The 22,273-nt window shown below is 39.3% G+C and overlaps 2 protein-coding genes across 3 annotated transcripts; both read right to left on the bottom strand.

Moving 5' to 3' along the window:
• Window positions 1-600: 600 nt before the first annotated feature.
• arhgap35b (Rho GTPase activating protein 35b) lies at window positions 601-17,676 on the bottom strand. The gene is made up of 7 exons (XM_065266755.1): window positions 16,891-17,676; window positions 5,336-9,293; window positions 5,070-5,211; window positions 4,462-4,539; window positions 4,058-4,189; window positions 3,774-3,879; window positions 601-3,363 (listed from the first exon to the last, which is right to left on the bottom strand). Exons 2-7 carry the CDS (start codon window positions 9,056-9,058, stop codon window positions 2,997-2,999), a joined length of 4,548 nt encoding a protein of 1,515 aa, XP_065122827.1. The 5' UTR covers window positions 9,059-9,293; window positions 16,891-17,676; the 3' UTR covers window positions 601-2,996.
• Window positions 17,677-17,902: 226 nt separating this feature from the next.
• On the bottom strand, window positions 17,903-19,889 carry fxyd2 (FXYD domain containing ion transport regulator 2). Of its 2 annotated transcripts, none has more exons than XM_065267078.2 (6): window positions 19,383-19,886; window positions 19,133-19,168; window positions 18,821-18,895; window positions 18,710-18,746; window positions 18,588-18,632; window positions 17,903-18,024 (listed from the first exon to the last, which is right to left on the bottom strand). In XM_065267078.2, exons 1-5 carry the CDS (start codon window positions 19,390-19,392, stop codon window positions 18,608-18,610), a joined length of 183 nt encoding a protein of 60 aa, XP_065123150.1. In that variant the 5' UTR covers window positions 19,393-19,886; the 3' UTR covers window positions 17,903-18,024; window positions 18,588-18,607. The 2 variants fall into 2 exon arrangements, with proteins under 2 accessions (XP_065123150.1, XP_065123151.1); XM_065267079.2 differs by lacking the exon at window positions 17,903-18,024 and adding an exon at window positions 18,035-18,497 and having other exon boundaries at window positions 19,383-19,889.
• Window positions 19,890-22,273: the final 2,384 nt, after the last annotated feature.

Raw genomic sequence — 22,273 nt, 5'->3', positions numbered from 1 at the left:
AGCAGTACTTTATTGGGCTGTTGCCAGTATTTCAGCTCCACCACAACAACAAAGAACAAAAATGAACAAATTCAAATTTTCAGATGAAAATAAAACTCTAAAGCAGAAGTAAAAATCATTTCACTTAAACACTTTGACAATAAGATTCAACAGTTTATGGCACTCTTGTAAAGGGGCCTTTAAATAATTCATTTCCATGATAACCATCACAGTTGCCCATCTTTATCTTGACTCATTACATCAAAGCTTGAGAAGAACCTGCGCTTAGGTATAACAAAAAACATGGCTGTATTCATAGCTAGTATAGAGGTCCAGACGTCACGTGACCCATTCTGTTTACGCCACCAGGCAGGCAAAGACAGCTGGGAGCGAATATGAAATGAATAGCACCAGCAGGAGTTTTATAGCAACAGAGCTCACTGTGCACTTTAGTTAAAAAAATAGAGATATGTTCATCCAAAGCTTAATAGATGAAACATAACAAATCCCTATAATGCCTTTTAACGTGAATCAGTTATTTTCCACATTTTAAAATTTGTTCTTGTCATTTCAGGGTTACTATTAAACATAAAACCCTTATACGACATCTTTTTTTTAAAATTTGGTTCAATCATTATCGATACCAATGATACAGCACTTAACTGCTCTACGATTACCTGCCAAAAAGGCGGAGTTTAGGCTGTGTGACGTCAGCTGGAGCTCTATAGTTACTAATTCTAATGGTTTGCTGGAAATCACACGAAGAACAATCGTATACTTCAAGTAATACCCGGGTCACTTTAGATTTGTTCATCCTGGCAAAAAGCAGCAGATACACAGAATCAAAAGGATAAAGAATAGTTAAATCATTCATTATGGGTTGCTCACCATATGCCTTTTTGTCAAGAATCCGAGCTGGCATGCACATCCCCAAACCAGTCATTAACATTTTTATAACCGGTGTTGAACCCTCATCAGCCAACATTGGACTACTTTGGTACTTCAGCTTTTGTACCTTGGCTGTATAAAAACAGGAAGTGGTATTTCACGGCAAACATATTGAGGAATAATTTCCTTCATTTCAAACGCTTCACTTTCGAGAGAAAAAGGTAATATACATACAATCTACACACAATAAGCCATTGCATCTTTATACATCATGGATTTGTCCAGAGGAAATGGGATGGAAAAAGCAGTCCTTCTGATTCAGTTACATGAAGATGACAATAAAAATTGTGATGTGACTTTAAGGTCCACGTCAGCCAAACTTCAAGCTGTACAAAAGGTCCATGTAATTACATACGAAACAGCAGACAAAGACATACTAATGCACAACAAATCATTTAGAGTGAAATTAAGTCTAGGACTTAAATCTTAATGTGCGTCTTCGCACTCTACATTCACCATGAAAAAGTTCAATGACCTTTCTAACACGGTGGCCACAAGTTTAACCAATAATTATTCAGTGTTGCACAATACAGGTCTATAAAAAAACAAAAAGTGCTTTAGATTATAAGGTAAAAACAGTCAGACTGGGCATCAATGAAAGGCCTTCAAGGCCTTATTTACATATATATGCTTAACTGAGTCCAAAATTAAGGTGTGAGGGTTTTGAATTGGTAATTTCAAAGGCTATAGTTTAAGGATCCGAGAAAATTCGTAAACCCAGCGATCTCAAGCACCAGTGCTAACTGAAGAGAATTCCCAAGTGATATCACCATTTAAATTACAGCCTTCAAAAGAAAAGGGCATGTACTCTCCATTAGCTGAATTTATGAGTAAAGATCCACAGGAGCCACTTGGCAAAACAAATCCTTTGGACCTATCAGGTAACAGAACTTCAAGTCTTGGAAGCGAGGAGCAATACATCCTCTAAAACCATGGTATATTTGTATATTTTCCTTAATATGAATCAATGATGGCAACAGTTGCGGCCTGTGAGTTATTTTTCGAGGGTGCGTGATGCAAAGCTCATCACAGCATGTATTTAGCCCTTCACATCAAAATGCGTGTTCGTTGCATCATGTGAACCTGTGTGCATCACGCAACATGTCAAAAAACTTGCTGCATACGCTTCGAAGAGGTTTATGATAAAAAAGGCGCCAGATTTTTTGCCAGATACTTAATCACTTAATCTCATGTGTAATCAGAGTTTAGTGTCAAGTAAGTGTCTTGCGAGTATTTTGTAAACTCTTTAATCATAAATCCTTTTGATGCATGCGCAGCAGGCATGTGTTTTGACAAGACGCATGATGCACATTGTTAACATGTCGCATCACCTATTTTGACATGACGAGCCATACACAACACTCCAAACCCATATTTTGAATTCGTGCCCCTTGGAAAAGAAGTCACCGGCTGTCACTGGATGTTAATGTGGGACACAAGAGCCAGGCAAAGTAGTAAATATGGTTGCAGCTAAAGTGATCTCATTCATCTTTGAAAAAAAAAATTCTACTTTTTTCTTTCAAAACATTTTTAGATGAAATCCTTGATAATGTATAAGTGCTTCATGATTTTCCCTCACTACAGTGTCCTACTAGAGTTTTATATACTGCAGAGGGCAAGCAGATAAAAAAAAGAAGAGAAACGGGAGGCAGAGCAGTCTTAAATCTTAAAGTCCTTCAAACGGTTCATATCCTTTCTGACAAGAGCATTTATCTACACTGAAAATGAAGAACATCCCCTTCTGTAATAAACTACATCAGTGTTGTCATGTCGAAAACGACACCTTTGTTAGTTACCCAGATTGTACAGTTCATAAGCGCACAGACATTCATCTGCTGTGCGTGTTGTTTTTTTTATGTCCATAGTGGTAGATGTAAATCCCAAAATCTTCCCCAAATAGAAGTACTGAGAACCCAGCACACTTTTTTTCACATAGAGCACTGACCTAAACAAGCTACATGTTAAAGGCATTGTGTAGAATATGTATATGTAGCTGTGTAAGCATGCATTACACAAGTCTATGTTTGTGAATGGAGTTTAATAAACCACAGACCACTTTCTCCCCACGCTCATAGTGTTTGTGGTTCTGCAGGGGATGTGCGTGGACTCTGAGGCGGAGAATGTGGGGGCGAGTGCAAAAGGGAGGTAAAATGTTGGGTTGGGGGGCAATAATTAGGGGCAGCTGTGGGAGATGGGGGCAATCCAGAGGGCACCAGTGGTCCAGAGGGTGCATAGAGGCCAGTGGGTGACTCAGCAGGAGGCTGGTTGTAAAAGAAGAAAGCACACTGATGAATAAATGTCTCAATGATTGTCTTGTAGGTTGCCGTAGCTGTCAGGGCATCCATAGAAGTGAAGTCTGGCCGCATCAGTGTTGGCCAAAAACAGATGGATAGATTTTCACTGGTCATTAAGTTGACTCTGTTCCACTGACTAACCCTGAGAGAGGGAGAGAAATAGAGTTAAAAGTCTCTACCCTGTAAGGGGTTGTGCACACCAAAACTTTTAAACGCGGCTGAATTCCAGCTGATTTTTCAGCAGAGCGCTTTTTAGGTGTGATACTTCAGCTGTGAGCTGGTTGGTTGTTGTGATACTTGTCCCGCCCCTCCTCCACTGTGATTGGACGGCCGTGTAAGAACTGACATTGGCGAGCGGAGCTTTTCAGCCAAAGTTGAATCTCTTTCAACTCTTGACGCTTAGCACCGAGCGCAGAAAAACCGCCGAGCGCTGGATTATTTGAAAAACGCAGAGTTTCCATTGGCATCAACTGAAAACGTGCCAGCCGCGGGGGTAAAAGCTTTGGTGTGCACGCCCCCTAACTCGTCTCCAACAGTTGGCTTCATACTTACTTGTTTAGATGGCTCATAACATGTTTGTAGACATCATAATTTTCCCTGGGAAATCGCCTTAACACGTCCTTCATGGTGTGCAGCCTCTGTTCTCTGTCATTAATTTCTATAGACAAAAATATAGAAAATTTGATTATTTCACAGGCTTATGAACATAACACCCAATTTTACTTTATCAGTTTACATTATTAGTTCCAATAATGAGTGATTGAAGCAGGAAGAATGAAAGTGTAATGTGTTAACACAATGTTCTTGTATGTTTCGGAACAATAAATAAGTCTTACTGAAAGCTTCCACCAGCTCCACCTGTGAGCTATAAGGAATCAGAGGCTCTGGCAGCTCTGAGAAGAAACTTTTTAACGCCCCAGCAACTGTGTTCACAGTATAGTCCTTCTCCACTAGGTCGAGATTATGGTCTAGTAATTAAGAAAAATGAATTAATAAGCAGAGTGGGAAGAGAGAATGTGAAGTAATCCATAAAAACTTACATTATTTTTCAAACACGTAAAAACATTTCTTTTAAAAAAAGAAACATTAAAAAAGTCAACATGCAAACTCTAGGCTCTTTAAAATGTTAATAATACCATGTTACAATCCATCATCAAACCAACAAACACAATATACCGGTAACACAAATGTAATGACAATTCAAAACAGTTAAACACAAATCAAAATATACTAAACTTACCTTGTTCAAACTGTCTCTGCATGCCCTCTATCTCTGACTTATTTCCACTTACCCTGTAGATACCCTCTGTGGTCAAACCTAGAGAGAGAGAGAGAGAGAGAGAGAGAGAGAGAGAGAGAGAGAGAGAGAGAGAGAGAGAGAGAGAGAGAGAGCGAGCGAGAGAGAGCGAGAGAGAGCGAGAGAGAGCATTTCCAATTAACAACATAATTTCCATTTTCTTGCAATACTTCTTTTGACTCCCAAGACAGGATTTGGTTTTAAGACAGTAAGCACAAATTACTCTAAACATTCTTATCAAAGTTTATAGCTACTGCAAACCACTATTACATACATGTCTAATACAGTATCAATGCTTGAGACCATTTAATAAAATGATAAATGTAAAACAAAGCTACATTTATATTAAATCAGTTCTACAAAACCCCAATCATAAAAGAATAATAAAAATGATCCGGTGAAACATGTGCAATAGTACACTGTGGTGTGATATATGACAGCTACAGCCATTGGTCATCTAAATATAACCGAACACTGTGATACAGATAAGCTTATATGGTGTTCTAGATGGGGTGAGCATAATGGTGAAATAGCAGAGACAGTAAACGTACCTGTGGCTTCAATATAACGGGTACACTTGTCAATGAAAACTGGAATAGGTCGTTCAAGGGAAACAACATTCACAAGAGGAATCCCAAAGTAGCTACTCTCCAAAGGCTTAGAAATAGAATGGCGAGGCTTTGGTCTTGATTTCTGCACAATAGAAAAACAAAGAAAGATCAGACAGGCAAAAAGGGATTAAAGAAGTTCAAATTATTCGAAGTAGTAATATCAAAAATGTAAAAATAGCAATGAGAAATAAATAACTAAAACTTACTTTGCCTGGTCGACGAAGACTTTTCAATATGTTCCTCTTTTTGGGATCCTCTCCTTCTTCATTAAGTATGTCAGCCTTCAATCCCGAAACATCATCATCTTTTGACCTTGAAAGTGTGCCAATCTCATCATCACTACCAATGGAAAAACTTGTGCGGAAGTTACTGAACTTCCCCAGCCGTTTGGAACGATCACGGTAGAGTCTTGGTTTTACCCTTGCTGCTGAGAACTTGCGACGTCTTTCCAAGGAGCTGCCATCCCCTTCACTGTCTGAACCATTGCCTCCTCCATTAGAGTGCATCCTGTTGGAATTGCGGATGGTAATAATTTTGCCCTGTGTGCTGTCATGTGGCACAGAGTAAATGTTGTCCTCATAGCTGGGGCGTGGCTTTGAGACAGCATCCATTGGATCAGCATAGTCTGACGGATCATAGTCTCCCCCGAGAGGCCATGTCACATTTGACGTAAGAGACCGCCGATGGCTGACTGAATCCATATATGGGTTAAAATTTGGTTTTCTGAGGTCAAATGTGACATTAGGTTTTGGTCTTACTTGAGGAAGGACTTTATTATTAAGCTTGTTCTCAAATGTGCTAAGGTCAGAGATCACAGAGAATGTGTCAGCTGAGTCCAAGTCAGGCAGTTTGAATCCACCATGAGAGGTGAGTGTGCCATCATGGTAGGGCGGGGAAGCTTCCATGTCTTCTTCAGAATCTAACAGCATTGTGACAGGGCTTGGGGAGCCACAATGTGGCGAATACACATTCTCATTTGTGCTAGAGGCTTCTGGAGCATTTTCGTACATATGACTGGCTTCAACAATAGTTTTCTTCTCTAATACTTCTGTAAAAAATTGTTCTAAGAGTTCTATTTTGTGAAGTCCTCCAACAATTCCACCAGAGCTACAAACAGTACTGCAAAATCGTCCTTCAATTTCATGGGCTAGGTCCTCACCTTGTACTAGAAACTCATGAGCAGAGTCTAGAAGGTCAGTCTGGGTGTCTCCCACTGCAAGCAGCTGAACTGGGATAATGTCCTGAACCTCACATAAGAAGGCACACAGGGTTTCAAAAGAAGCTTTGCGACAAGCAGAGTACACGGCAATGTAGCCATGCACCAGCCTACTTTTACGTGTGGCAAAAGCAGCATGGTATGACAGTAGGGATAGCTCAATTGTATACTTGTGGCCACCAATTGTCTGTTCTAGCAGCACTGAAGTGCCACTTGCTTGGGGAGAAGTTGGTCGGCAATGCTGAGGGAGTAGAAATGGTGCAAGAAGTTGATCAGTGTCATAAGAGTCTCCACACATTAGGCACATGACAACACGCAAATCAGCCTCTGGGCTCGGGTCATGCTGTAAGTCTCGAATACATGGAGGTAGAGGAGGTGCAGGTGGTGAACAGCTACGGAATGTCGAAGTCCTCCTCATTTCAAGCAGACATTTCAAGACCTGGTTAATCTGCCTTTCATTTACATTTCGACCATAGCCAGTGCCTGGGAAGGCAGGTTCCAGGTAGTTACACTGCAGTTTCATTGATACCTGCTGACCCTGTGATATTAAAGCTTGGGCAGTCTCCCCACCAATGTCGCCTAGTCCTCCAACACCTCTTTTGGTTATTAACAAGAGTGACAGAGGAAGCTGAGAAATATGGTTATCCCTTCTGCCAAGAGTAGACTCTCGCAATTTCTCAATACTTTCTACAATATATGACAAGGATTCTTTAGAATTGTACAAACATAGGCATCCATGGGGAATGAATGTGGCTGTATGAAACGAGTTAACAGGAAGTCTAACATTGCCCTCAATGGGTCGAAGGACAAGCTCATACATTCTTCCTTCAAGCAAATAATGATCATCATTGGTACACAATGCCCGAATCTCATTGGCTAATTCTCTTGCTAGACCGTCTTTGCCTAGTATGACAAGATTAATCCTATCTATCTTTACATCAGTCATTTGGGACTTTCCAAAGGAAGGGTATCGTGCAGGGAAGCATGAAGCTAGTATTTGCTCAATTTTGTTGTCAACACAATGTGGGCAGTTAGGGCATGTTTCCTTAGTAGGGTGATACACAAAATGTATGTGTTTTAACACTAAAGCATCTCTCTCAGCTTGTAATTTCTGTAGTGCCTTGAAGCGTTGTTCTTCACCTAATACTTCTTGAATTGCTCCCATCTTTTCTTTACTAGGTTTGGCATCCACCTCAAGTTCATAGAAAAGCTCAGAGTACTCAAGTAGTAGCTCCTGAAAATCCTCTTTCGCCTTGTCTATAATTGCTTTTTGGTGCCGGTTATAAATGTCCAAATATTCTGGCTCCTCAAGCCACTGGTAGAAGTCTTCGTTCATGATGAAGCTGCGGGCTTCCTCCCAGGGCTTGCCAGGGGTAACAAAAGGTGAAGATACCAATTTTGCTTTGAACTCATGACGCATTTGGGCACGCTTGCATTCATTGCGCAGGTGTTCAAGATGTGCATCAAAGATTATTTCAGCAGCTGTTGTGTCTAGAACATCAAAGGGGATGCGCTCATCTTCCATATTGTCAAGATGTGGTGTGTCTTCCCATGGTGCATCCTCCAGTACAACAAACCAATGGTCAAAGTCTTTTTTAGACTCAAGGACCTTCTGCACCCCAGACCAGCTCAAATGCTCAATTTCATCCAACTCAGACACCAAGGTACTCAAGGCAAGTGGAAGAGTGCTCAGGTATGCTTTGCGTCGCCTTTCAATGTGCTCCTGCTTAAGACGGTGAATATGCTGTTGAAAAAGCTTCTTAGCTTTACCTGTACCTTCTAAAAATACATACTCCTTGTATTCCGGTGCAGTCTGCATTCGTCGGGTGATGTTGGGCCAAGTTTCATTGTGATTCTTAACAATGTGGTTCACCAACCATTCATAGCGGTCTTTCGCTGAGGCAATCATTTGACTTTGATGTTTCAGTGCTTCAAAGTAAGGTATGATTTTAGACTTGCCTCTGCCTTTATCTATGAGCTGTACCAAGGTTAGGAAAGCCACGTCAACATTGATATTGGACCGTGCAGAAGTCTCGACAACCTGCAAGTTCTTTTTTGTAATGGCAAAAGTATGAGAATCCTTGATGTATCGCTCAACGCCCTCGTCGCACTTAGTGAGAACCAGCACTATAGGCTTTTTTGTCTTGCTCAAGTGATTGAACAAGTTTGTGACAAATTTCATTTGATCATCAAAGCTGCGGTTCATACCACGACTCACATCGACACAAAGCAAAAAGCCATCCACCTGCAACTTGCCTTCTGGCATTTGCTTTTGTTCAAAGTCCTGCTCTAGCCCCAACTGATCTGTGCAGAAGTACATGAGCTTTTCTGCAGAAGCAAGTTTGGTGGAGGCAGCTCTTTTGATGTAGGGTTGCAAAGCAGTACTTCGATGGGGCTGGAATGTTTGATCATCAATGAACTCTGTCTGCTCGACGATGTGCATCCTGCTCTCTGTGCCATCTTCCAAAACCCGGCCAACCTCTCCCCAGAATAGGAAATGGTCATTGTTGACAACACGCCCACCAAAATCACTGGTACTTAGCACAGAAGTGTGATCAAGATGGAAGTCATCTGCACTAGGACGGACAAAACGGTTACAAAGGCAAGACTTGCCAACGCCACATTGGCCCTTCTCCTTCTCAGTACCCGACAGGCCAACAACAACAAGGTTGTAGATAGGCATCCGGGATTCTTGCTTTTTAGCCATCATCATCGTATGCAGGCAGTCATCTTGCCATGCCCCAAAGATTGACAATAACAGATTCTTTGAAACGTGTCCATAAAACAGCAGGTCCTATGATTTACAATTGAGACAGTGCCGCCGAATTTTCAATCATTCATTCGTGTCAAAAAAACTTGCACATTTTGACCATATTAATGCAGACACATCAGAAATGGTTAGAAGGGAAGCTGAAGAAAATAAGACAGATGCAGAAATTGAGGCCAACCTAAACGAGAAAGGGAGAGAGAGAACAAACCAATTACTTTAAAACCCATGTCCTTTATTTGCCCAAAAATACAGAAAACATCTTTAATTTAGCAAAACATTAACACATTACAGCATTAACACTCAGCACACATGTCTGGAAGTTTCTAGATGCTTAGTAAGAACTAATTAGCTACTTTAAGTGTGTTTGATTAAGGTTGGAGCTAAACTTTGAAGGACACTGCCCCTCAAGGACCGAGTTTGGGAACCCTTGCTTCAAAACAACCGCTTCTTTCAAAATCTACTTTAAATATCTCAAAGTAAATTTCAACAGTATAGTACTCAGTGTTGAAATCATGATTATAATCAAACTTTGATGCTAAAGTACATTAAGTCTCTCTTAAATTCAGTCTGTATGTAAAAATGGTCTGTTTATAACAACTACCTAAAAAGCAGAATAAAAACAAGTTGTGTTCCTGCATCTTCATGTTATGTCCTGACAGAAAAGTTGTTTCTAAACGGATTATTTATTGTACAGATCATCTCTGGAGACAGTTGCTCCTTCTTAAACCCACAGCCAATGCAACACTTTCATTGCTGACATAAATTAACTTGCATGTACCTAAATAAATTTACTTAAATTGCATTATTCTTATATAACTGATTTCTGACTGCAGCTATATTAGGCCTAGCAGGAGTTCACATTAACTGAAATCCCTGCTGCATCTGCACAGAAAGGTGTGGTGAAGAAGATAAAGATTGTGGCAATATGTGCAAAAAAACTTGTTTTTTTTAACATTATTTTGTCACAGAAAAGGGACAGGGTAACATCTTTGTAGACAGAGTTTTGAAGATAGAATAGATACAAATTACTAAACAACCATTCATACATGACATTGTACTTAACTTGACAATCTAAAGACAAAACTAAAATTGGAGGAGTTGATTCAAAGGAAACTTATTTCACACAGAAATTTTCACACAGTTTTTTTTATTGTACATCACATCTAGTATTGCTAGATATAATCATCTAGTCATACATCTAGTCATAAGCATGTTTGTCTTGTCAAATAAAAATACGTACTATACAAAAACAAGTTGCACAACGCAAAAAATATTAAAAAAATTTTTAAATATCTTTTTTAAATAGCATCGCTCAAAGATTAAATCTAATATTTTTTATTACCTGTTGAATTTGTAAAGCCCTTTATATTAAACGTGTATCCTACACAGATTTTGCTTGTATAATGGAGAATAATTGACTGCGTCGACTTTCCGTATCACCTACGCTTGATAAGGTGCAATCTAACTTTGTTTACATGAAATAAGCCTGCTCCAAAGCAGGTTTAGGCTTACAGGCCTGTTACTATGACAGCAACTCTAGGATAAGCTTCGAAGAACTAATAATCCAAGATCAAGCCAAATCGTCAACACTCACATCCAGCTAACTGAGTAATCCACGTATGAATAATGGACCCCAGGCAGGGTCCGAAATTAACTTTTTGTCTCACCTGCCACGGGGACTGGTAGATGAAAAAATCCACCAGCCAAGCATATTTTTTACTGGCCAGAATAATAAACAGCCTTTTTTGTCACATGTACATTAATTTCATTTGCTGTATTCATGGTCACAAATGTTCTAAAGTTTCTTCGTCTTTTTTCCGATGACAAATTAGTGGTTTCTGTTTTTATCTAGCATACTGGTGACACACCAAACAACTCATCACGACAGCTTCAGAATCATATTGTAGCCAGCCTCTTGAACCTTTATTATTTCCATCCCTCCATTTCTCACAAAACTTTCTTGTTTTATTTAACTCATCCCCTTTTCGTCTGTGAGTTTTTGTTTCAAAGGTTGGCTCACTCCCGGTAAATGTCGCCAGATATCAGCTAATATGCAGCAGATAGCTGCAGACCGCAAGTTACCTGCAGTACTAGCTAGCAACAGACTGTCTCTAGTGCGAGACTTGGAGCGTAGAGACTTTCTGTGGCTAGCTCACCTCGTCCCCAGATTAGTTACTGGCAAACACATTATATTGCATTAATATTTTGGTATGAAAATCACCAGCCAGTGTGGCAGGTAGCTTTTTGAATTTAGTCGCCAAACGGAAAATCTACCCGCATTTGGCGGCTGCCGGGTGTTAATTTCAGACCCTGACCCCAGGGGTTAGGTTTTATTTACAACACTGTGTCAGAACAGTACAGCCCAAATGTTTGATTGTGTGCTGCACATGTATGGAGGACTATTTTCTAAACACAGGGGAGTTACAAGGCTGGATGTACACAAAGGCGTCGTCTAAAAAGTGGAGCAATTCCAACTTTGCAACTACACTCTGGTTCTTCTGACTGAAATCCTGTAGCCGATGTGATCACATTTAATGAATTTTCTACTGATGATTCAAACCCAAGTTTTAATCAGCGTAGAGCAGTCCTTGTTTGTCATTTCTTTGATTACAAACGCAGACATGGTTTTATGATTTAGTATCCTTACCTTACCAATCTGTTAGATTCTGCTCATATCGCACTGGTAAAGTTGATCAATCAGCTTAGCCATCTGCGTTTTCTGAATCAGACTTGGCTCGTATTGAAAAGGTAGTAAAAACTCCTGTCAGAATTGCATTGCAAGCTAATCTTCAAAACATGGTAAATGGACTGCTTTATATAGCACTTTCATGGACCCATGGCCATCCAAAGCGTTTAACATATCGTCACCTTCCTAAACGAATTGCCCAAGTCATTTTTTCAGGTTTCTCAGAAAACACAAATAAATGGAATTAACTTCAGAGGTTGAGTAAATTTGTGTTTTTCTTGATGCAGATGCCATTTAGAAAAGCTTGTAAAATTGCCTAAGTCTCAATGACTTAGGAAAAATAAAACAGCCCAAGTCATGCTCTTGACTTAGGCCATTATACAACAGGGGTAGAATAGCATGATCTGTTCAAATGAGGATTTGGGCGATTTTACCAGACGTGGCCAGGATCATGAGGAGATGACTTATGCAAAAAAAAAAACATTTGTGTCAAAAAATGACTTGGGCAATTAGTTTAGGAAGGTGACGATATATTGCCTCACATTCACTCACACATTCATACACCGACGGCAGTGTCAGCCATGCAAGGCGCCATCCAGCAGCTAGGGTTAGTCTTGCTCAAGAACACCTCGACACTTGGTCAGGTGGAACCGAGGATTGAACCACCAACCCCTCCGATTTGTAGACAACCTACATGAACCACTGCCGCCCCTCATCACATTTCCGGCTGAAGTCAGAGGTAAAGCCAATCACAATGTCTGGCCAATTGGAGGAGGACAATGCTTTTCAGAAAGATGAGCGCTTTGTACAAAATCAATACATTTGAGAAAGGCAGGTTTTAATGGAGCAACAAAAATCTATGTGGAAAATAATGTGTTTTTTAAGCATAAACCATGCAAACACACTTAATTTTAGCAAAGTAATAGGTGCTCTTTAAAGCCACCCTAACCTAAAAATGCACATCTAAATATGTTTCTATCAGAAAATTAGTGGCCACTCACAGTGTGTGTGCCAAACTATCCTGTTATTATAAAAATCCATCTATTCCTCTTTGTGTAATCTGCTTTAAACCACAGCAGTCACACAAAAGAGGCTGTAAGGGATCCCTTATCAATGTGATGTCACATTAATTACGCCTCAAACATACCGGCCCACAGACTCCACCTTATGAGTGCGTAGTTTAACCTTCTGCTAGAGCAGGAGTGGGGAACCCTGGGTCCTGGAGGGCCACTGTCTTGCAGAGTTTAGTTCCAACCCTAACCAAACACACCTGAATTTCATTTCCAAGTGATCCTGAAGAGTAATCCAGGTGTGTTTAATTAGGGTTGGAACTAAACTCTGCAGGACGGTGGCCCTCCAGGACCAGGGTTCCCCACCCCTGTGCTAGAGACAGATGTTTTGATGTAGCCAAACAAACGCACATTAAGATATTTAAGTTCAAAGAAATTCTGTAACTTACAACTAGGGTGACCAGATGAGATTGGCTGAAATTCGGGATGGGAGCAGACGTTACACCGGATGGGTTGGGGGTCGGGATTGGGTAACTGAACCAATCATATTGATACAAGTACATATGCATATAAATAAACTGATATAATCCATATAGAAGTCTGGACACCCTACTCACAACTGGGTTAATACTCTGGCAAAGATGACGGATGAAATGCGTCTTGACGCAACCACACACACGATAACTGTTGGCTATTTTAAAGATCTGACTTTATAAAGTCTCAATAAGCCATTGGATGGATGCAATTCACTTTGTGCTGAGCACACGATGCATTTATTCTATGTGTGTTTTAACAGTTATGAACTTGCCATTGCAGAGCGAGGATTTCCAGGAGAGGATGCTTCAAGTGCTTCAATTCTGCACCCAGGACGCCTCTAAACCTAGCATATATAATGATTTAGGCGCATCAATTCTGCGTCCGGGATGTGCATTAAAGGTTCGGTCAAGCGCAAAATTCCCAAAATAACCATCTGCACCCTAAAGCTTTTTTACTATGACAGTTTTGCGCAATTAATAAAATATATTTAGCAAACTTAGTTGATCAAACATACCTATTATATGTTTTCCTAATTACTGCCATGATTAATAATTACTAATGTTAGTGTAACTTGTAAATCATTTTAAATTATTGTTTACATTTAAAATTATACTAGATGTAGCAGAAAACAATATACACATTTAACATTGTGTGTGTGGTGTATGCAATTTTAAATTGTTAAAGGGGCTGTCCGTAAGTTGAGAAATTTCTAACCGTTACTGACACCAGTGGCCGTTATAGAAACTGCAGCCAGTCTCATGCTCGTACTCGGTGGGCACACTCGTACGAGCATGACCACAACAACCAGAGTTGCCATAGCAACCACAGACAGCTCATTGAGATTCACCAGCATGTTTACAAATGTAAGAAAAGTTACAGTACTGTAAGGTTATTGTTTGACGGACCATATTTTAGCAGTGCTAAAATTTTGTTGCAGTGCTACTTTATTTTCAACAGAAGTCTACTTCTAAAAGTTTTGTAACACAACACTGTAAAACACACTCCTGACACTCACAATCTTAATGCACTCCTGCTCTGAATAAAGATAATTCATATAAGAAGTAACTTTTGAAACGGTCCTGTGCTACATGCTATTGTTAGCATTACACCACAAAATAAATGCTATCGTTAGCATTACACCACAAAAACAATAACATAATATATTACAGATGCCCTGTAACTATGTCTTACCTTTGCAGTAAAAAGGAAACCTGCTCAAGGTCTGTTTTCATACCCAGCACTGACCGGAGCTCCCTCCAAGAATCAAATGCCAATCCGATGTTTAATCTTGTCTTTTCCCCGACGCCGGTCACGCACTATTTTGGCCGCACTAGATAATGATTTTTTTTAAACTTACGAGGAGTTTCCATAAGTGTCTGGATTGTACTGGAAGTTGCTTGCTTCTTTCCGTCTACAGAGTCCATTTGAAACATGCTAGCGATTGCCGCTGTTTACTAATGACAGACGTACGCGTCTATATGGAACGCCCAGGAAGACGAGCACGCGCATGACGTCACATTTTGAATTTCGCGCCAATTCGGACCCGACTCCTTCAAACAGAAAAGAGCCTACAGGCTGATGGAGACAACCGTGGAGGACACTCAAGGTGTCATTCTTTCTATTACATTATGGTTGCCTTATAAATATACAAATGAAAACTCTATCTTAAAGATTTTTTTAAGTAATAACTTACATTCAGCCCCTTTAAAGAAAAATACACTGCAGTAGTGTCGGATCGGCAGGTATCGGTTTCAGCCGATACTCAGAATTCTGGTATCCGAAAAGGAAAAAGTGGTATCGGTGCATCCCTAGTCCAAAGCACACGTGTAAGCACTCTACCCCCTACTTTGCATACGGGGAGGGGAACAGAAGCTTTCTTTGCATTTAAAGAAACACAAAAAAACAGCGCAATTTTCATTGCAGCCACAAATGGCCATTCTGTGATGTATTTTGAGCTGATACTGACTTTCTGGGATACCAGAGACTATTTTTATATCTATGATAACACCTATGTTAGGGGCCTTTAAATGCTAGTACTGCTATTTAAAAAATTAGGACATTCTTGATTTATTCATTCTGCTGTTGTGTAAAAAGTCACTTGCGTAACATAGTAAACATTGACAAATTGAAATACCATGCATACATAAATAAATAATACAATTATAGGAATAAATAATTTCTTCCCATGCAAATCTTTTCTGGTTGTTTCCAGAGTGTTGCGATGTGGTTTCAAAGGCATTCTGAGTGGCCTTTAAGAATATTGCTTTGCAGTTGTTCTAGGCTGCGTTTCCCAAAAGCATCGTTAGCTAACTATGGCCGTTGTTAGTTACCATTAAACTCTGTTGGTAACGACAGAACTTGCAACCATAGTTGCCTTCTGGAAAAGCACCCTGAATAGTTGCTTACCAGCCAAAGTCACATGAGTCCCACTCCAGGTCTTTATAATATTTTGGTTAAATATATTTGTGGCACTGTATGTGAATTCCAGGCAAACTTCTCAGAATAAAATCATATAAAAAGCTTATATTTTCATAGACTATCATTTTCATTACAATATTACAATATATTTTCATTGCAAGATTTTATTTATCTCTCTCTCTCTTTTACACACACACTTTTTATGAAGATTTTACATAAATGTAATGGTTTTTACTGTAAGACACAGAAACACACATTTGTATCCATTGGCCTTGACATGATTTGCTGTTAAAAACTCATGTAATATCTGAAGCTCCCCAAACGTGTCAGGTGCAGTGCAAGAGTGTGCTACTGACAATGTCATTTGGCTATTCAGACTCACCTTTATTTGACACACAGATAACTTAACCTTAAAAAGACATAATAGCCTTGTATTAGCTGTAGCATACATGGCTCAAACACACATAAAACTCTGCACAATGTGGTTGTAGGGTACATGCATGTCAAAATGTCATTCCATCTTATACTCATTATGCAATTGACACATGTGATACCTTGAAGCAAGTGATTAAGGTTTTACGCCCAAAGCCTAGGCCCTTGCATAGCCCAAGCATTTAAGCTACGTAATGCGGATGTCATGGTTCAGCACTGCCTTCCTATGAGCGGTTCAGCTGGTGCTGGTGCTTCAGGAATAGTGAACTGTCGGTGACATTTTACCCACATATTTCAATCAAGCTGGTCGATACAATAAAACGCCTCCTTAAATCAACGTGAATAATCCAAAGGGGCACCATACAATTATATCTGCAATTCTGTCCTGCGTTGCACAGCACTAAATTATGTGTACACCACGTGAGAAAATAGTCTGCCAAATTAAACTCGCATAATCACAGGACGTTATTAGAATAAACCTTACTAGATCTTAATAGGCACTGTGCATGGAATACCAAAAATAAATCCGTTTTAGCACAACCAAGGCGCTGCCTGCACAATAGACAGCACTTTTAACTACATACAATTTATTTAATGCATAGCGTTACTCCTACATTGTCACGTCATTGACAACGCGGTCTTTTTTGCTCGATAATATTAGTTTTTAGAAACATTATTGGTAGTATACATACCAGTGCCATTCTCCGTTGTCGCGTTCCCTTTTGACTCCCCCTTTCCCCGTCCAGGCCAACGGTAGCGGGCTTACAACCGGTTCGGTTGTGTTGTTAGAAACCACAAAAACTACATAAACGCCAGTGGACGCGAAATTTCCCGGGCAATCTTTGATCGTCTTAGTAGCCTGACAGACTTGCACTTTAAAATATTTTTGTCAATACGCAAGTTAACGTTACAGAAACCGGCCTCAAAATCCACCGATGGCTAAACATATCCAAACAAAGAAATGTCCTTTCTCGGAGGCCAGTTGTTTGTTTCCGATAAGAAAAGGCTTGTTTAATGTCTTCCTCCGATCAAACCACGTTGATTTTGATCAATTATAATGCCCTTTGTTGTGGCCATAAAATGCTGATTTCACCGTGTGCAGCGAGCATGCAGCGATGCCTTATCAGTGACACACAACATCCAGCTTCGCAGTCAAATCACAGACAATGTGGGCCACGCGTGGCTTTAAACGTCAAGATGTATGCATTGTGCGTGAGGGTGAAAGTGGTTTTCCTCCCAATAATGGCGGTCCTTCCACCCGAACCCAACTCCGAGTCTGCCCTCTTTCGCTCTCCTTTTTTGAGGATAAAAGAGGGTTACGGAGACTGCCGAGACTCGCCCAGTGGCGCATGGACAACAGCACAGCGCTAAGCCAATTACAAGAGCCGAGCTCGAGCACGCGCACGCGGACCCAAGCTAAAGGCGAAACAGCATCTTTTCAATGAGTGGCTTCTGCTGCAAATTGTAGTGATATGCATACATTTGTAAAATAAATTGTGTCATAGTGCTAAATCTAAAAATGTTTGGAGTGCTCTGAAACCACGAGTTAATGTTAATAAATATGAATCCACACATTACAGTTATTACGTTTCAGTTAAGTTATATTTATATTATTCGGGCAATTTACCTAGTATTAAACGACTAGATAAAAAATATACAATTATAATGTGATCTTCTAAGACAGGACAATTTATCAGAGCTGGCAATTTTATTGTGATGGTGTACATACATCTCATACATTCTTACAATAAGTTACTGTTTTCATGAAGAAAAGTGATCAAGAAACGGTCATCATTGGTGAAATAATTTAGTGAGGTGCCACAAACCTGCAGGAAACAGAGCAAAAAACTACAAATTTAGTAATTAAATAAACAGGAATTCTGACAATCAGCACACCCTTCTTCCATTCACTGGGTTTGCATTAATCATTCTTTGTACTTTGTATTCTTTGTACTCTCTATACACAGGCATTTTAAAGTATTTGGTCATATCTGCTATAATTTATTGAGGTGTTAGCAAAAACTGTAAGCAAGTGACAAAAACAAAGACTTATACAAATAATTTCAGTTTTTGTACAGAAAGCCATGACTTGTGTAAGAATACATTAGATATAGTTGTCTGATAAATAGCTGATTATTCAGTTTTAAAAGAAGTATATGATTTTAAGAAATAAGTGTACATGTATTCAGATAATAATAAGTCCAGTTATAAATTAGCTTTAAACATTTACATAATGATCTTCAAAGACATACTGTCACAGGCAAAATATTTAACAGGTAGTGTTGTGTTGGAATGACATCTTAAGAAAAAAAACAAGTATCTGGCTGAGCAACAATTACATAAACACAGAAGAATTTTCATAAATATTAATTCATGTGTGCTTGCTTACAGTGTAGGTTAATGAAGATGTCATAGATCGCCATTGTCCTGAAGCCTACAGAGAAGACACATGAGTTAAATGCCGTAAACCTGTATATGTGTGTGTGAGTGTGTGTTTTAAATGTGCCTTACTTAGTTGGTGCTTTGTTTCCACAGTTGAGTTTTTTGCCTATGAGAAAAATATTTCACCATTAATATATAAAATATATATGTATGCATATTTGTATTTGTAGTCATGCTTACCAAAAATTATAGCAATGCCCAAACAGAATACAACCGCTGCAAAGATCAGCCCACCTCTTCTTATGAACTCATAATCTACCATGAATAGATACACAGATTACAAACAAGATATATCTACACCTATTGAACTGATTCAATAGAAAAATCTCTTCCTGTCTTAATGAACAGTAATGCTTAAGTTTGGTTCCATTAACAATTTTTGTTTAGTGGTGAGCATAATATGAAATAAGAAGGGAGGAAATTAATTTGTAATAGTCAAAGCAATAGATTTGTGTCAACTTTGTATTGTAAGTAACTATTTGATGTCCATACCATAAGTGAAATCAGCATCAGAATACTCAGCGTTTTCTAAAAAAGAGAACACATAGGGCATTGTGTAAAAAAATTTTTATTTTATATTCTAGAATATGAAAAATATATACCTGTATATCTCATAATTACTCAAACGTTTATACACAGAAGTTAAATGGTTACATACTGTACATTTTTAGTTTTGTCCTTCTGGTGTATGATAATATGTAATAATGTAATGGAAAACTGTAAAAAGTTGATAAAAACTTACCCACTCCCATGGTTAGCAATCTTCCAGGTTCTTCAAGTTCTTAGAGCTGGTATTTTCACAACTGTGCGTGTGTAAGAGTGTTAGTGAGAGAGGACTTGAGCTCTTTAGACCTTCTGGATGGTAAATTTGTTACTCATGTACTCATCAGTGAGAGCTACAGGACGAAGTGAGAGAGAGAAAGTATGTGTTTTGCAAATTAACAACCTTCAAACCCTTCTCTTTGACCTATCTTATCCAGTAAACTTCAAAACAAGTACACACAAGCCTTAGGGCATTTTTAATGTCTAACCTTAAGCAATGGTGAAAGTGACCTTGCAGTCATTTGACAACTCAGACCATGAGACATAGATTAAGTGTATTACTGCATTCTGGCTCCAAACATGCTGCATTTATCTGTTAGTTCGGTTTCAGTGAGTAGTTAAGAATTAATCTAATTTCCTGAAAAACCCACAAAGAAGTTAACAGTTAGGTACATAACTAATACATAACTAACTAATGCATAACTAATCCTTATATTTTAAAAAGTGTAAATCCTGTAAGCAGCATCATTCTAACTGTTTTTTTTTTTTGAGTTACTTGTTCTCAAATTTGATTGACTAATCACTTTATTGTTATTTAGGGGCCAAGCCCGCAGGGCGGTAGGCCACTATTGCAATTGATGGTTTTCTTATTATTATTATTATTATTAGGGGTCAAGCACCGAAGGTGCTGAGACACCTATTGTAATTGTTAGTATTATTAGGGGTCAAGCACCGAAGGTGCTGAGACACCTATTGTAATTGTTAGTATTATTATTAGGGGTCAAGCACCGAAGGTGCTGTGACACCTATTGGAATTGTTAGTATTATTATTATTCTGCTTCTTCTTCTTCTTCTTAGCCATAGGCGTCTATGGCAGCCCTATGAACCGTACATAGGAAAATGATGAAATTTGGCACAGTTGTAGTGGTGGTCTTAAAAAGTCATGTGACCAAAAATGGGGTCTCTAGTACTAACTCTATAGCGCCACCAGCAGTTCAAAAATTCAATGTTCAAATGGTTATAACTGCTGATCCGCTTGATCTATGAAAATTCTACTTAGTACACGTGATTGCTCTCCTCATGCTTGTTGTTTTTAATACCTTACAGTAAAACTCCACCCATTACAGTAGCGGCCATTTTGAAATGTACAGTATTTCGTTTTTTCGCTACTCCTCCTTCAAATGTGGTTCAATTCTTATGAGATTTGGCACAGATGATCTTTGGAGTGAGCCGCATAGAAATGACTGAACAGAATTTTGATATTTTTTTTTATTCAAAAGTTATTAATGCGTGAACTTAACGAGATTGACGGAAAAATGGTTCTGAAGCTGTAGCTCGGTCATTCTTTGATCAATCGAGATGAAATTTGGTACACTTCATGTCGACCATGAACTGTGGGTCCATGCCAAATTTGGTGACAGCGCCACCTATGGGTCATGAGATATGAAAAAAGGCTATTTTTGCCCATATCTACTGAATCGTTTGTCAGAAAATTATGATCGTGGTGTCTACGGATTCCTTGGCTCATGCCGCATCTGTCGATATGTATTATGCCGGCTTTGACCGAATCGCCTGTCCGCCATTTTGAAATTTGTGATAATTTGCTATAACTTTTGAAGTATCGGATATATCGGGGCAAAAATCGGTAGGGAGCTTCGGCATGATGTCCTGAGGAAATCAGAGAATAGCGCCACCTAGGGGTTATAAACTATAACAGTTCTTATAGAACTGCTTATAACTTCTGAATTCTTTGTATGGCATGTAAGCTCTTTTCTGCTGCTCATTGAGCTGTGTCTACTGAGTGGCACATCTGTCTAAGTCGTATGCATAGAGATCCTGAGTTCATGGGTTTGAATCCAGCCTGAGGCAGGTGTTAGTTTCTTCTATTAAAGTTTTGTTCTTTCCCACCTATTCTTCTTGACCTGTCTGTAGTTCACATATGTTCTATTTTTGCCATGTTTTCTGTTGCTGCTCTGCACTGCGGTGGTTCTGCTCTGTCATTGCAACGCTTTGGGTACTTGCTGCGCTTTGTGTTCTTGATGCACCTTGGGTGGTCAGTGAGCATTGGGTTATTGATACCTTCTATGTTGCTTGCTGTGCTTTGGGTGCTCATTGCGCTAAAGGTGCTTGGCCCCGAATCGCTGCTTGCAGCTATATTTAGGGGTCAAGCACCGAAGGTGCTGAGACACCTATTGTTATTGTTAGTATTATTATTATTATTAGGGGTCAAGCACCGAAGGTGCTGTGACACCTATTGGAATTGTTAGTATTATTATTATTCTGCTTCTTCTTCTTCTTCTTAGCCATAGGCGTCTATGGCAGCCCTATGAACCGTACATAGGAAAATGATGAAATTTGGCACAGTTGTAGTGGTGGTCTTAAAAAGTCATGTGACCAAAAATGGGGTCTCTAGCACTAACTCTATAGCGCCACCAGCAGTGCAAAAATTCAATGTTCAAAGGGTTATAACTTCTGATCCGCTTGATCTATGAAAATTCTACTTAGTACACGTGATTGCTCTCCTCATGCTTGTTGCTTTTAATACCTTACAGTAAAACTCCACCCATTACAGTAGCGGCCATTTTGAAATGTACAGTATTCAATTTTTTCGCTACTCCTCCTTCAAATGTTGTTAAATTCTTATGAGATTTGGCACAGATGATCTTTGGAGTAAGCCGCATAGAAATGACTGAACAGAATTTTGATATTTATCTTTGTTCAAAAGTAATAAATGCGCAAACTTAACGAGGTTGACGCAAAAATGGTTCTGAAGCTGTAGCTCAGTCATTCTTTGATCAATTGAAATGAAATTTGGTACACTTCATGTGGACCATGAACTTGGGGTCCATGCCAAATTTGGTGACAGCGCCA

This window comes from Paramisgurnus dabryanus, chromosome 5 (genome assembly GCF_030506205.2).
Source record: "Paramisgurnus dabryanus chromosome 5, PD_genome_1.1, whole genome shotgun sequence".
NCBI classification, from domain to species: domain Eukaryota; kingdom Metazoa; phylum Chordata; class Actinopteri; order Cypriniformes; family Cobitidae; genus Paramisgurnus; species Paramisgurnus dabryanus.
Note: the sequence above shows the minus strand (reverse complement) of the source record. Positions and strands in the feature narration are given on the sequence as shown.

Excerpts from the sequence above, each read along its gene's own strand:
- fxyd2 (XM_065267079.2), bottom strand. Across the intron at positions 18,896-19,132 it reads TGATGCTGATTTCACTTATG|ATTATGAGTTCATAAGAAGA; the intron begins GTATGGACATCA and ends TATTCATGGTAG. Across the intron at positions 18,747-18,820 it reads GGGCATTGCTATAATTTTTG|GCAAAAAACTCAACTGTGGA; the intron begins GTAAGCATGACT and ends TTTTTCTCATAG.
- arhgap35b (XM_065266755.1), bottom strand. The coding sequence starts at position 9,058 with ATGATGATGGCTAAAAAGCAAGAATCCCGGATGCCTATCTACAACCTT. Across the intron at positions 4,540-5,069 it reads CCGTTATATTGAAGCCACAG|GTTTGACCACAGAGGGTATC; the intron begins GTACGTTTACTG and ends CTCTCTCTCTAG. Across the intron at positions 4,190-4,461 it reads GCAGAGACAGTTTGAACAAG|ACCATAATCTCGACCTAGTG; the intron begins GTAAGTTTAGTA and ends CTTAATTACTAG.